This window comes from Erinaceus europaeus, chromosome 2 (genome assembly GCF_950295315.1).
Source record: "Erinaceus europaeus chromosome 2, mEriEur2.1, whole genome shotgun sequence".
Classification (NCBI taxonomy): domain Eukaryota; kingdom Metazoa; phylum Chordata; class Mammalia; order Eulipotyphla; family Erinaceidae; genus Erinaceus; species Erinaceus europaeus.
The window spans coordinates 10,486,711-10,500,357 of NC_080163.1; the positions used below are offsets into that span (position 1 = coordinate 10,486,711).

The 13,647-nt window shown below is 41.4% G+C and overlaps 1 protein-coding gene across 1 annotated transcript in view; it reads right to left on the minus strand.

Moving 5' to 3' along the window:
• SAE1 (SUMO1 activating enzyme subunit 1) overlaps positions 1–13,647 on the minus strand; it is a 102,978-nt gene that overhangs the window by 43,825 nt on the left and 45,506 nt on the right. The window contains exon 6 of the mRNA XM_007535653.3: positions 2,324–2,429. Within this exon, the coding sequence (XP_007535715.1) occupies positions 2,324–2,429 (106 nt within the window). The remainder of the gene's footprint in view (positions 1–2,323; positions 2,430–13,647) is intronic.

Here is a 13,647-nt window from a genome sequence, read left to right on the forward strand (position 1 = left end):
TTGTTGTCGTTTGTTTTTTTTCTTTACCAGCTCTTGAGGAGAGGGGAATTAAACCCAGGACATTGGAGCCTCAGGCATTAAAGTCTTTTGCAACACTATTATGCTATTTCCCCAGCTCAAATGGCTTGTGAGAGGTCAGAAGTTTACTTCCCAAAGTTTTCCCAGCTGATATAAGGGGAAAGAGGTGATGTGAACTCAGCTGTCTCCAAAGCCAGTGCCTTCTTTCTCCTTGACCCTAAACTGCCCAGCACTCCACGTAATTTTTACGCATTTTTACTGTTATGCCTGAGTGGCAAAAAAAGATGGCTCTATTCTAAATAAATAATAAAATAAAAATAAAAAATGAATAAATAAATAAGATGGCTCTAGGGGCCAGGTGGTGGCACACCTGGTTAAGTTCACACATAACAGTGTGCAAGAACCAGAGTTCAAGCTCTTGGTCCCCCCCACCTGTTGAGGGAAGCGTCATGGATGATGACGCAGTGTAGCGGGTGTCTTTCTCTCCCCATCTGTATCTCCCTCTTCCATCTCTCACATAAAATACATTAAAAAAAAAAAGATGGCTCTAACCAAAATCTATCTTTAGGATTCTCTGGAGAATATTAATTTTAATTAATGAATAATTTTAGTGGTCTGGGAGGTGGCACAGTGGATTAAAGCATTAGACTCTCAAGTGTGAGTTCAATCTCCGGCAGCACGTGTACCAGAGGGATATCTGGTTCTTTCTTTTTCCTCTATCTTTCTCACTAATAAATAAATAAATAAATAAATTCCTTTTTAAATACAAATAAATAAAAAGACTCCTTTAGACCCTCTAGTTTTATGAGTTTCACTATTTGAGTAAGAAAAGACACTCAACCAGCTAATTTAGTGGTATCATTTGACAGGTGAAGAAGCAAAAGCTTTGAGAGGCCAGTTAACTTAGTCACTCATCAACAAGTAGATTGGTGAAAGGTAACTTCACAAGAGAAAACTACAGTCTCTCCCGGGTATGCGCAATGATGTCAAGTCACAGAAGACTCTCAGCTACACAGGTGGCCAAACTGAAAACCAGAAGTATTATTTCTAAGTACACTTGAAGATGACACAACCATAGTGTTCACTTAACACTTATAAGTAAAGCATCTTACAGTACCAGAGAAAGATATAACAGCCACCTCTCCTTAATTTAGAACCTTTAATTCAGCAGACAGTAGAAGGAACTAGGCATGTATTAACCGAAAATTCCAAAAAGCTGGTCTCCTCCCTTATTCACTGAAAATGAAGTATTCTCTCTCCCTCCATCCCAAACCCCCCCCCCCCCTTTAAATCAGGGAACTGCTCAGCTTTAGCTTATAGTGGTGTGTGGGACTGAACCTGAGACTTTGGAGCCTCAGGCATGAAAGTCTCTTCATATAACCATCATGCTATCTACCCTGCATATTTGGAATATTCTCTGTAGTTACAGTTATAACACCTCTGGAAAGACAAAGCAGAAATCACAAAGGCAGTAAGAGTGAAAAATAAATCTTGAGAGGAGCCGGGTGGTGGTTGAGCACACATACACACAGTGCACAAGGAACCAGGTTCAAGCCCCCGGTCCCCATCTGTAGAAGGAAAGCTTTGTGAGTGGTGAAGCAAGGCTATGGGTCTCTCTCCTTCTTTATCTCCCCGTCCCTCTAATTTTTGATTGTCTCTATCAAATAAACAGATACCAAAAAAATTGTTTTAATAAAATAAGTTATGAGAAAAATTATTTGGCAATACACAGAAAGGTTAGAAGCAGAAGGGTTATATGGATGTCAAAAAAACAAACAACAAAAATCTCTGCAAAAGCACTTAAAGTGTTATAGCAGTACTCAGTCCTGGAAGAGCAGGAGATTTGGGATTAAAATAACCACACGTTGGCCGAGAGGTAAAAAAACAGTACATAAAACATTGGACTCACAAGCATGAAGTCCTGAGTCAGGTCCCCAACATCACATGTGTCAGAATAACGTTGTGGTTGGTCTGTTTCTCTCTCATTCACTATAAAATAAGCCTGTCTTTCAAAAAATTGAATTGGCTATGCATAAAGGATACTTAGAAACCAAACAGCCCTTAGCTAGTAGTCCTCAAGAAGCAAGCTAAGATTGTGAGAAGGAAAATAAATAAAAACAACTTCTACGAGTGGAAGGCTGGTTTTGAGGCCAAAGGAAGGAAGCAGTCATGTAGACAATTGCTATTAACAAATAAGCACAAATCATGAAGAAATGCAAGTTCAACAAGGGTCACCCCTCCATTCACCAGGTTGTTCTGCAGTGAGCAGGCGTCCTCACTGGGCAGTCACACTGGGAGCCCTCACCTTGCAGGAGAAAGTAGTCAGATGTGGTGCGCTTCAGAGCCGCCTTGGCTTTCTCGCTGCTCCAGTCCACTTCCAGAGCTTCTTTAAGGGAGCAGAAGACCACCTTCTGTTGGGCAAAAAGGGGAAACAGTCAAAACTGCTTTGAGACTTGGAGGGGGAAACAAAAGAAAACAAAAAAGAACTTAGAAGATCCTAAGTTAGGGGCCAAAGTGATAGCTGAACATCTTAGATTTCCATGGTTGAGGCCTCCAGAGGCCCCAGGTCCGATGGCTGGCATTATAGGTGCTATGGTCTTACGCTGTGTCTCTTTCCTAAGACTAAATAAATCCCTAGATTAAAAAAAAAAAAATGAAAGGTAGTAGGTAGCTCGTCCTCATTTTTGAAAAAGACCAATTTATAGGTCAATTAAAAGTAGCTAAAAGATTCGACTTCCGGAGGCGGAGCTACGAGGAGCAGATCGATTTCTCTCCTCTCCTCTCCTCTCCCAGATCAACTAGGAATACCAAAGGAGACCACCCAGGACCGAAACAAGACAGGACTAGAATGACCACAGGAACCCAGTAAATCACCAAATCTGGAGCAGCAACAGAGAAGGGACACCAGGGGACAGAGATCTAACCAGGAAACTCAGGAGAAGACCTATACCTCAGTGGCATAGCTGAGGGGCTGTGAAAGTCTCTTTGCATAACCACTGATTTATCTCTGCCACACCCTGCTTTATCTCTTGGTCAGTAGTCAGTGATTAAGCTAAAAAGCCTATTGATAGTTTAAAAGCCCTCAGGCTCCCATAGCCTACAGGGAAGGAAAAAAAAAAAAGGCTTTTAAACCACTGAGCTCCAACTCAGAAATGGAAACAACCATTAACTTCAACCACTGTGAACCCATTAATTAACTTACTTAGACACAAGTCAATCCAGGCAATAGTGATCAATAATTTGAAAAGTACTGATAAAGGGAACTCATAACATAATATATAAAATGGTTAAAACAACAAGAAAAAATATTGGAGAATCAAACCAAAGAGTCCACTTAAAAGTCTTCCAGAGGGTGAAGCACAAAATAAGGAGTTCAACATTCAAACATTAGCTAAGGAAATAATAACAGGAGTGAGTAAAGAATTTGAAAAAATTGTAATCAGAAATGCAGGAACAACAAATGAGAATATGGAAGAAAATTCTAATTATCTCATGGTTATTAGAGAGCTGAAAGCTGAAATCGCTGAGCTAAGAAGGCAACTAGCTGAACAAGCTAAAACAGTATCAGAGCAGGGCAACAAAATAGATGAACTCCAGAAAACAGTAGAGGGCAGAGAGAATAGAATCTATGAGGCTGAAGACAGAATTAGCAAGGTTGAGGATGAATTAGAGACAACTAAAAAAGAAGTAAGAGATCTCAAAAAGAGATTAAGACATGCTGAAAACAACAACAGAGTCCTATGGGATGACTTCAAAAGAAACAATATAAGCATTATTGGCATACCAGAGGAAGAAAGAGAAGGAGAGGAAGAAAGCATTCTCCAGGCCATAATAGCTGAAAACTTCTCTAGTCTAAACAACATCAAAGACATAAAGATTCAAGAAGCCCAGAGGGTCCCAAACAGAATTAACCCAGACCTAAAGACACCAAGACATGTCATACTTAGAATGGAAAGGAATAAGGATAAAGAAAGGATCCTCAAGGCTGCAAGAAAAAAACAAAGAGTCACCTACAGAGGAAAACCCATAAGGTTAGCAGCAGACTTCTCCATACAAACACTACAGGCCAGAAGAGAATGGCAAGATATCTATCGAGTGCTCAATGAGAAAGGCTTTCAGCCAAGAATACTATATCCTGCTAGATTGTCATTCAGACTAGATGGAAGCATCAAAACCTTCTCAGACAAGCAACAGTTGAAGGAAGCAACCATCACCAAGCCTGCCCTGAAAGAAGTTCTGAAAGGTCTCCTATAAACAACCAGACCACCACAAACAGGACAAATATATATATCAAAACACTCTAAAACTCTACAAGAATGGCATTAAAATATCTTCAATCTTTAATATCAATAAATGTCAATGGCCTGAATTCACCTATTAAAAGATATAGAGTAGGAAGATGGATCAGAAAACACAACCCAACAATATGCTGCCTACAGGAAATCCACCGAACTCAACAAGACAAACACAGACTTAAAGTGAAAGGATAGAAAACTATCATACAAGCCAATGGCCCACAAAAAAGGGCAGGAACAGCTATTCTCATATCTGACATGATAGACTTTAAAATAGATAAGATTTAAAAAGATAGGAATGGACACTACTTAATGCTCAGAGGATCAGTCAATCAAGAGGACTTAACAATTATTAACATTTATGCACCCAATGAGAAACCATCTAAATATATCAAACTTCTACTGAAAGAGCTACAGCAATATATTAACAGTAACACAATCATAGTAGGGGACTTCAACACCCCACTCTCTCAACTTGACAGATCATCCAGGCAGAAAATCAATAAAGACATAAGGGAGCTAAATGAAGAGATAGATAAACTAGAACTATTGGACATTTTCAGAGTCGTTCATCCCAAGAAACTGGAATACACATTTTACTCAAATCCACATGGGTCATTCTCAAGGACAGACCATATGTTAGGCCACAAAGACAGCATCAGCCAATTCAAGAGCATTGAAATCATCCCAAGCATCTTGTCAGACCACAGTGGAATTAAACTAACACTTAACAATCAACAAAAGATTAGTAACAGTCCCCAAATGTGGAAGCTCAACAGTACACTTCTTAACAACTTCTGGGTCAAAGAGGAAATCAAGGAAGAAATCAAAATGTTTCGAGACTTCAATGAAAACGAAGACACAAGCTTTCAAAATATTTGGGACACAGCTAAAGCAGTCCTAAGAGGGAAGTTCATAGCTATACAAGCACACATTGGGAAACAAGAAAAAGCACAAATAAACAGCCTGATTGCACATCTTAAAGACCTAGAAGAAGAACAACAAAGGAACCCTAAAGCAATCAGAAGGACAGAAATCACTAAAGTTAGGGCAGAAATAAATAACATTGAGAATAGGAAAACCATACAAAAGATCAACGAAAGTAAATGTTGGTTCTTCGAAAGAGTAAACAGAATCGACAAACCTTTAGCCAGACTCACAAAACAAAAAAGGGAGAAGACCCAAATAAATTGGATAGTAAATGAAAGAGGAGATATCACAACAGACACCACAGAAATTCAACATATCATGCGAAGCTTCTATGAACAACTATATGCCACCAAGCTAGAGAACCTGGAAGAAATGGACGATTTCCTAGATACCTACCAACTTCCAAAACTAATTCAAGAGGAAGTGCATAACATGAATAGGCCCATCACAGCTAATGAAATTGAAACAGTTATCAAAAATATCCCCAAAAATAAAAGTCCTGGACCAGATGATTTACAAATGAATTCTACAAAACCTTCAAAGAAGAACTAATACCTCTACTTTTTAATTTAATTTTATTTATTTATTCCCTTTTGTTGCCCTTGTTGTTTTATTGTTGTAGTTATTATTGTTATCGTTGTTGGATAGGACAGAGAGAAATGGAGAGAGGAGGGGAAGACAGAGAGGAGGAGAGAAAGATAGACACCTGCAGACCTGCTTCACCGCCTGTGAAGCGACTCCCCTGCAGGTGGGGAGCCGGGGTTCGAACTGGGATCCTTATGCCGGTCCTTGTGCTTTGCGCCACTTGCGCTTAACCCGCTGCACTACAGCCCGACTCCCAATACCTCTACTTTTAAAAGTCTTCCTGAAGATTGAAGACACTGGAATACTCCCTGTCAGCTTCTATGAAGCCAACATCACCCTGATACCAAAAGCAGACAGGGACACAACCAAAAAAGAAAACTACAGACCAATATCTCTGATGAACATAGATGCGAAAATACTGAACAAAATTCTAGCCAACCGGATACAGCAGTATATGAAAAAGATTGTTCATCATGACCAAGTGGGGTTTATCCCAGGCATGCAAGGTTGGTTTAATATACATAAATCAATCAATGTGATCCACCATATCAACAAAAGCTGCCCCTGCGGCTACAGACAGACTATGACCCACATAGCCAACGACTGCCACCTCTCCAGATTCAAAGGAGGTCTCAAAACTTTATATCAGGCTTAACCTGACGCTGTTGACTGGCTACGGAAGAAGGGCAAACGCTAGAAGAAGAAGAAGAAGAACAAAAGCAAGACCAAAAACCACATGGTCATATCAATAGATGCAGAGAAAGCCTTTGACAAAATACAACATCCCTTTATGATCAAAACACTACAAAAAATGGGAATAGACGGAAAATTCCTCAAGATAGTGGAGTCTATATATAGCAGACCTACAGCCAACATCATACTCAATGGTGAAAAACTGGAAGCATTTCCACTCAGATCAGGTACTAGACAGGGCTGCCCACTATCACCATTACTATTCAACATAGTGTTGGAAGTTCTTGCCATAGCAATCAGGCAGGAGCAAGGAATTAAAGATACAGATTGGAAGAGAAGAAGTCAAACTCTCCTTTATTTGCAGATGACATGATAGTATACATGGAAAAACCTAAGGAATCCAGCAAGAAGCTTTTGGAAATCATCAGGCAGTACAGTAAGGTGTCAGGCTACAAAATTAACATTCAAAAGTCAGTGGCATTCCTCTATGCAAACACTAAGTTAGAAGAAATTGAAATCCAGAAATCAATTCCTTTTACTATAGCAACAAAAACAATAAAATACCTAGGAGTAAACATAACCAAAGAAGTGAAAGACTTGTATACTGAAAATTATGAGTCACTACTCAAAGAAATTGAAAAAGACACAGAGAAGTGGAAAGATATTCCATGTTCATGGGTTGGAAGAATTAACATCATCAAAATGAATATACTACCCAGAACCATTTACAAATTTAATGCTATTCCCTCCCCATCAAGATCCCAAGCACATATTTTAGGAGAATAGAAAAAATGCTACAATGTTTATCTGGAACCAGAAAAGACCTAGAATTGCCAAAACAATCTTGAGAAAAAAGAACAGAACTGGAGGCATCACACTCCCAGATCTCAAACTGTATTATAGGGCCAATGTCATCAAAACTGCTTGGTACTGGAACATGAACAGACACACTGACCAATGGAATTGAATTGAGAGCACAGAAATGAGGCCCCACACCTATGAACATATAATCTTTGACAAAGGGGCCCAGACTATTACATGGGGAAAGCAGAGTCTCTTCAACAAATGGTGTTGGAAACAATGGGTTGAAACATGCAGAAGAATGAAACTGAATCACTGTATTTCACCAAATACAAAAGTAAATTCCAAGTGGATCAAGGACTTGGATGTTAGACCAGAAACTATCAGATACTTAGAGGAAAATATTGGCAGAACTCTTTTCCGCATAAATTTTAAAGACATTTTCAATGAAATGAATCCAATTACAAAGAAGACTAAGGCAAGTATAAACCTATGGGACTACATCAAATTAAAAAGCTTCTTCACAGCAAAAGAAACCACTACCCAAACCAAGAGACCCCTCACAGAATGGGAGAAGATCTTTACATGCCATACATCAGATAAGAGTTTAATAAGCAACATATATAAAGAGCTTGCCAGACTCAACAACAAGACAACAAATAACCACATCCAAACATGGGGGGAGGACTTGGACAGAATATTCACCACAGAAGAGATCTAAAAGGCCGAGAAACACATGAAAAAATGCTCCAAGTCTCTGATTGTCAGAGAAATGCAAATCAAGACAACAATGAGATATCACTTCACTCCTGTGAGAATGTCATACATCAGAAAAGGTAACAGCAGCAAATGCTGGAGAGGTTGTAGGGTCAAAGGAACCCTCTTGCACCTGCTGGTGGGAATGTCAATTGGTCCAACCTCTGTGGAGAACAGTCTGGAGAACTCTCAGAAGGCTAGAAATGGACCTACCCTATGATCCTGCAATTCCTCTCCTGGGAATATAGCCTAAGGAACCCAACACATCCATCCAAAAAGATCTGTGTACACATTTGTTCTTGGCAGCACAATTTGTAATAGCCAAAACCTGGAAGCAACCCAGGTGTCCAACAACAGATGAGTGGCTGAGCAAATTGTGGTATATATACACAATGGAATACTACTCAGCTGTAAAAAAAAAAATGGTGACTTCACCGTTTTCAGCTGATCTTGGATGGACCTTGAAAAAATCATGTTGAGTGAAATAAGTCAGAAACAGAAGGATGAATATGGGATGATCTCACTCTCAGGCAGAAGTTGAAAAAGAAGATCAGAAAAGAAAACACAAGTAGAACCTGAAATGGAATTGGCGTATTACACCAAAGTAAAAGACTCTGGGGTGGCTGGGTGGGGAGAATACAGGTCCATGATGGATGATAAATGACATAGTGGGGGTTTTATTGTTAAATGGGAAACTTGGGAATGTTATGCATGTACAAACTATTGTATTTACTGTTGAATGTAAAACATTAATTCCCCAATAAAGAAATAAATTTTTAAAAAATAGCTAAAACCAGGCAGGGTAGGTAGCGTAATGATTATGTAAAGAGACTCTCATGCCTGAGGCTCCAAAGTCCCAGGTTCAATCCCCCACACCACCATTAGCCAGAGCTGAGTAGTACTCTGGTAAAAACAAACAGAAGTAGCTAAATTTCAGGGAGTTGAGCGGTAGCACAGCGGGTTAAGCGCATGTGGCGCGAAGCACAAAGACTGGTGTAGGGATCCCAGTTTGAGCCCCTGGCTCCCCACCTGCAGGGGAGTTGCTTCACAGGCAGTGAAGCAGGTCTGCAGGTGTCTATCTTTCTCTCCCCCTGTCTTCCCCTCCTTAGTATGTCTTAGTATAAGAAAGACGATGAAAATGATGAAACACAATACTAATAAAAAAACAAACATGGAGAAAAACAAGCAAGGGAATGGAACAAAAAGCTCCCGTTTGTGGAAAAGGAAAGAGCCTTTGCAAAGGGCCTGTGGCAGGAATAAGCACTAATGAAACCCATTAAGCTAAAGCATTTAATCTTAAAAAACGACATAAAATTCTTATTTCAAAACGTGAGCAATTAAAAATGAGTATAAAAAATGACTTTCTTTTGTCCCATTCCCCCCACACACACACCAGCAAGTTAGTCTAGAAGCCGTTTGATGAGACTGGGGAAGGGAGGGAAGTGTGTACGTGTGGAGGATGAGGGTAACCTGGATGGAGAGACTGAGCAAATGCTCGGAAAAGCAGGCAACCCTGGGAGCAGCAGTGGAAGATCACATCCAGGGGCCTGATTAAGCATCAAGAATCTGGAGGAACAAGTTTCTCAGTGAGGAGAGGAAAGAATTAGTTATATGAAAGGGAGCAAACTAGAAGGAAGCCTGTGGGGAATTACTGTTGTGAGCTTACTTTTTGTTGTTGGTGGTGGTGTGGAGGTATTGAACCTGGGAATTTGGAGCCTTGAGCATGAGAGAGGTTGAGTCTACACTATTTACCCCCAGCCTTACTTTTAATATGTATACTACAGAAAGGAAAGGACTGTGGATTCGTGTGTACATACACAAAACATTAACTAGCTGATAAGATATAAAGGTAGTAACACTCTGGAAGCAATGAGTGTACCAAACTCCCAGGTTTTGGTTTCTAATCACTATTCCCCAAATAAGAGAAAACACATCTCTCCTTGGAGAAATGGCTGACTTCAAAGCTGGAGTGGGAAGCTCAAGAGGAGCCTGGCCTTATTAGGAGACCTTTTAGGCCTGAAAAAAGGAAGTCTTGAGAGAATGCTGAATGCCAGGGGCATGTCAAGAGGAAACAGAAGTCCTTAAAGGAGTTCCCACTGGTCAAATCTGCAACATCTGAGGATAAAGATAAACAGTAACAGATTACAACACTTCAAATAAACTGGGATCCATTCCTTCAAGGACCTAAAACTAACCAAGAAAGTTTGATGAGAAATGGGCTATTTACATATTTTCAAAATACCTCGCTAGAGAGTATTAGTCACCCAGGGAAAAAAAGGTATTGTTTTCAAAGAAAACTGGCAGATACAGCTTACTCAAAGGATCAAAGCTGACATTCCCAGTTAAGGGGAACTTGGAAACCACACGCTAGACCACAGGATGTGACGAGAGGCATCCATGATATTTTTACCAAAGATGTGTAGCTGGTATCTAATCACTAAAGGATATTAGACAAACCCAAACAAAGACAGTTTCCAAAATAACTGAATTGTAATCTTAAAAAAAAAAAAAAAACCATAAAAATCAAGAGGGGGAGTTGGGCGGTAGCGCAGCGGGTTAAGTGCAGGTGGCGCAAAGTGCAAGGACCCCCACAAGGATACTGGTTCAAGCCCCTGACTCCCCACCTGCAGGGGGGTCGCTTCACAAGTGGTGAAGCAGGTCTGCAGGTGTCTTTCTCTCCCCATCTCAGTCCTCCCCTCCTCTCTCCATTTCTCTCTGTCCTATCCAACATCAATAATAATCGCAACAAAATAGAAAAAACGGCTTCCAGGAGCTGCAGATTCATAGTGCAGGCACCGAACCCCAGCGATAACCATGAAGGCCAAAAAAGAGGGGGGAAAAAAAAGGAGGGTAGTCTGGGTGGTGGCGCAGTGATAAAGCTTTGGACTCTCAAGCATGAGGTCCTGAGTTCAATCCTCAGCAGCACATGTGCCAGAGTGATGTCTGGTTCTTTCTCATTAATAAATAGATAGGGAGTCTGGTGGTAGCGCAGTGAGTTAAGCACATGTGGTGCAAAGCACAAGGACTGACGTAAGGATCCCAGTTCGAGTCCCCGGCTCCCCACCTGCAGGGGAGTTGCTTCACAGGCGGTGAAGCAGGTCTGCAGGTGTCTTTCTCTTCCTGTCTTCCTCTCCTCTCTCCATTTCTCTCTGTCCTATCCAATAACATCAATAATAACTACAATAAAACAAGGGCAACAAAAGGAAATAATTTAAATAAAATCTTAAAAAAAAAAGAGGGCAAGGTTAGATAGCATAATGGCTATGCAAAAGAGATAATGGTTATGCAAAAGAGACTGCCCAGGTTCATTCCCCCCCCACAACAATAAGCCAGAGCTGTGCAGTGCTCTGGTGTTTCTCTCTGTGTCTTTCTGCATCTCTCTCAAAAATAAAACGAATAAATTATGAAAGAAAGGAAAAGAGAGAGAAAGGAAGGAAGGAAGCAGAGAAAAAAAGAAAGAAAGAATAGGGGGCAAGTGGCCATCAGGAGCAGTGGATCGGTCATGCAGGCCCTGAGCCCCAGCGATAACCCTGATAGGGAGAAAGGAAAAAAAAAAAACCTGACTCACAACTGCGGTTTAGATGATACATGTTGTATCCATGAGAACTTCCTGATTTTGAGAGCTGTTTTGTTTGAGAAGGCCATCTTTTTTGAGAAAACACAGATTTTAAAAAGTGGGAGTGATGATGAGCCATCTCGTTGGCACTTGATTCTCAAGTGGTCCAGAAAAACAGCCACCACCTTTTTTTTTTTTCCTCCAGGGTTATTGCTGGGGCTCGGTGCCTGCACCATGAATCCACCGCTCCTGGAGGCCATTTTTTCCCCTTTTGTTGCCCTTGTTGTTGTAGCCTCGTTGTGGTTATTATTATTACCATTGTTGATGTTGTTCGTTGTTGGATAGGACAGAGAGAAATGTAGAGAGGAGGGGAAGACACAGAGAGAGGGGGAGAGAAAGATAGACACCTGCTGACCCGCTTCACCACCTGTGAAGCGACTCCCCTGCAGGTGGGGAGCCGGGGGCTCGAACCGGGATCCTTCCGCCGGTCCTTGTGCTTTGCACCCCGTGCACTTAACCCACTGCGCCACCGCCCGACCCCCACAGCCACCACCTTTTATTAAAACTGATGTGGTGTATCTCTTTCCTCTTTCTCCACACTGCAGCACCACCCACCATGCGCACATACAAATAACCAAACTTTTTTTTTAAAAAAAGAAGTAAAACAGAAAGAATGCAACAATGGTGTAGTTTAGGACTCCAAGTGAACCAAGACCTATCAGCTCCTGGGCAGTTTACACAGCTTGCTACAGCCTGAGATGGATTTGACAGACTAGAGTGCAAACTGTTAGTGATGATTAGACAAGTCATGGTTTTCAAGGTGGCTTTCTGCCTCCACACAGCCAGCCCTTTGGGGCTTGGGTTAGCTAGAAAAGGTAGTATAGAAGATTTTTATACTGGGGGTAGATAGCATAATGGTTATACAAAGAGACTCATCCTCGAGGCTCCAAAGTCTTAGGTTCAATCAATCTTCCACACCACTATAAGCCGAGCTGAGTGCTCTGGTGGTAACAACAACAAATTATTTGTGCTGCCTTCAAACCTTAGGTCAAAGGTCTCAAAAGGGGATCAGGCAATGGAGCATCAGGTTAAAACACACATAGTACAAAGTACAAGGATCCCAGTTCAAACCCCCAGCTTCCCACCTACAGAAGGGTCACTTCACAACTGGTGAAGCAGGTCTATCTTTCTCTCCTCCTCCTTTCCTCTCTCAATTTCTCTCTGTCTTATCCAACAACAGCAATAATAACAGCAACAACAACTGAAAAAAAACAGCCACTAGTAACAGTAGATTCATAGTGCAGGCACCGAGCCCCAGTGAAACTTAGCACCAGCTACAGACTAACAGTTTCTGCTTCTTTTCTAAAGCATCTTACTTTATTTAGTTATTTTTGGATAGAGACAGAGAAACTGAGAGCGAAGTGCAAAATGGAGGGAAGTGGTACACTGAGTTAAGCACACATATACCAAGCGCAAGGACCCAAGCAAGGATCCCAGTTCAAGTCCCCCGGCTCCCACCTGCAGGGGGGGACACCTCAGTGGTGAAGCAAGTCTGCATGTATCTTGTCTTTCTCTCTCCCTATCTCCCCCTCCTCTCTCAATTTCTCTCTGTCCTGTCCAATAAAATGGGAAAAAATGGCCTCTAGGAGCAGTGGATCTGTAGTGTAGGCACTGAACCCCAGTGATAACCCTGGAGGCAAAAGAAAGGGGGGGGGGGAGGGAAGGAGGAAGGGAGGAGAGAAAGAGAGAGATGGGGAGGCAGGGAGAGAGAGACCTGCAACATTGCTTCACTGCTTGTCAGCAGGTGGGGACCAGGGGCTTGAACTTAGCTTCTTACACACAGTAATGTGTGCACTCTACCTGAAGTGCCATCATCCGGGCCCTTCCAACACCCATTTCTAGTAGGACAGGACCTTGCCTGGAGCAAGAACACAAATCGGAACTCACATATCGTGTCAGTCTACATCTTTAGGTATCAACCACACAAACACTATGGAGCTATCAAATAAAATA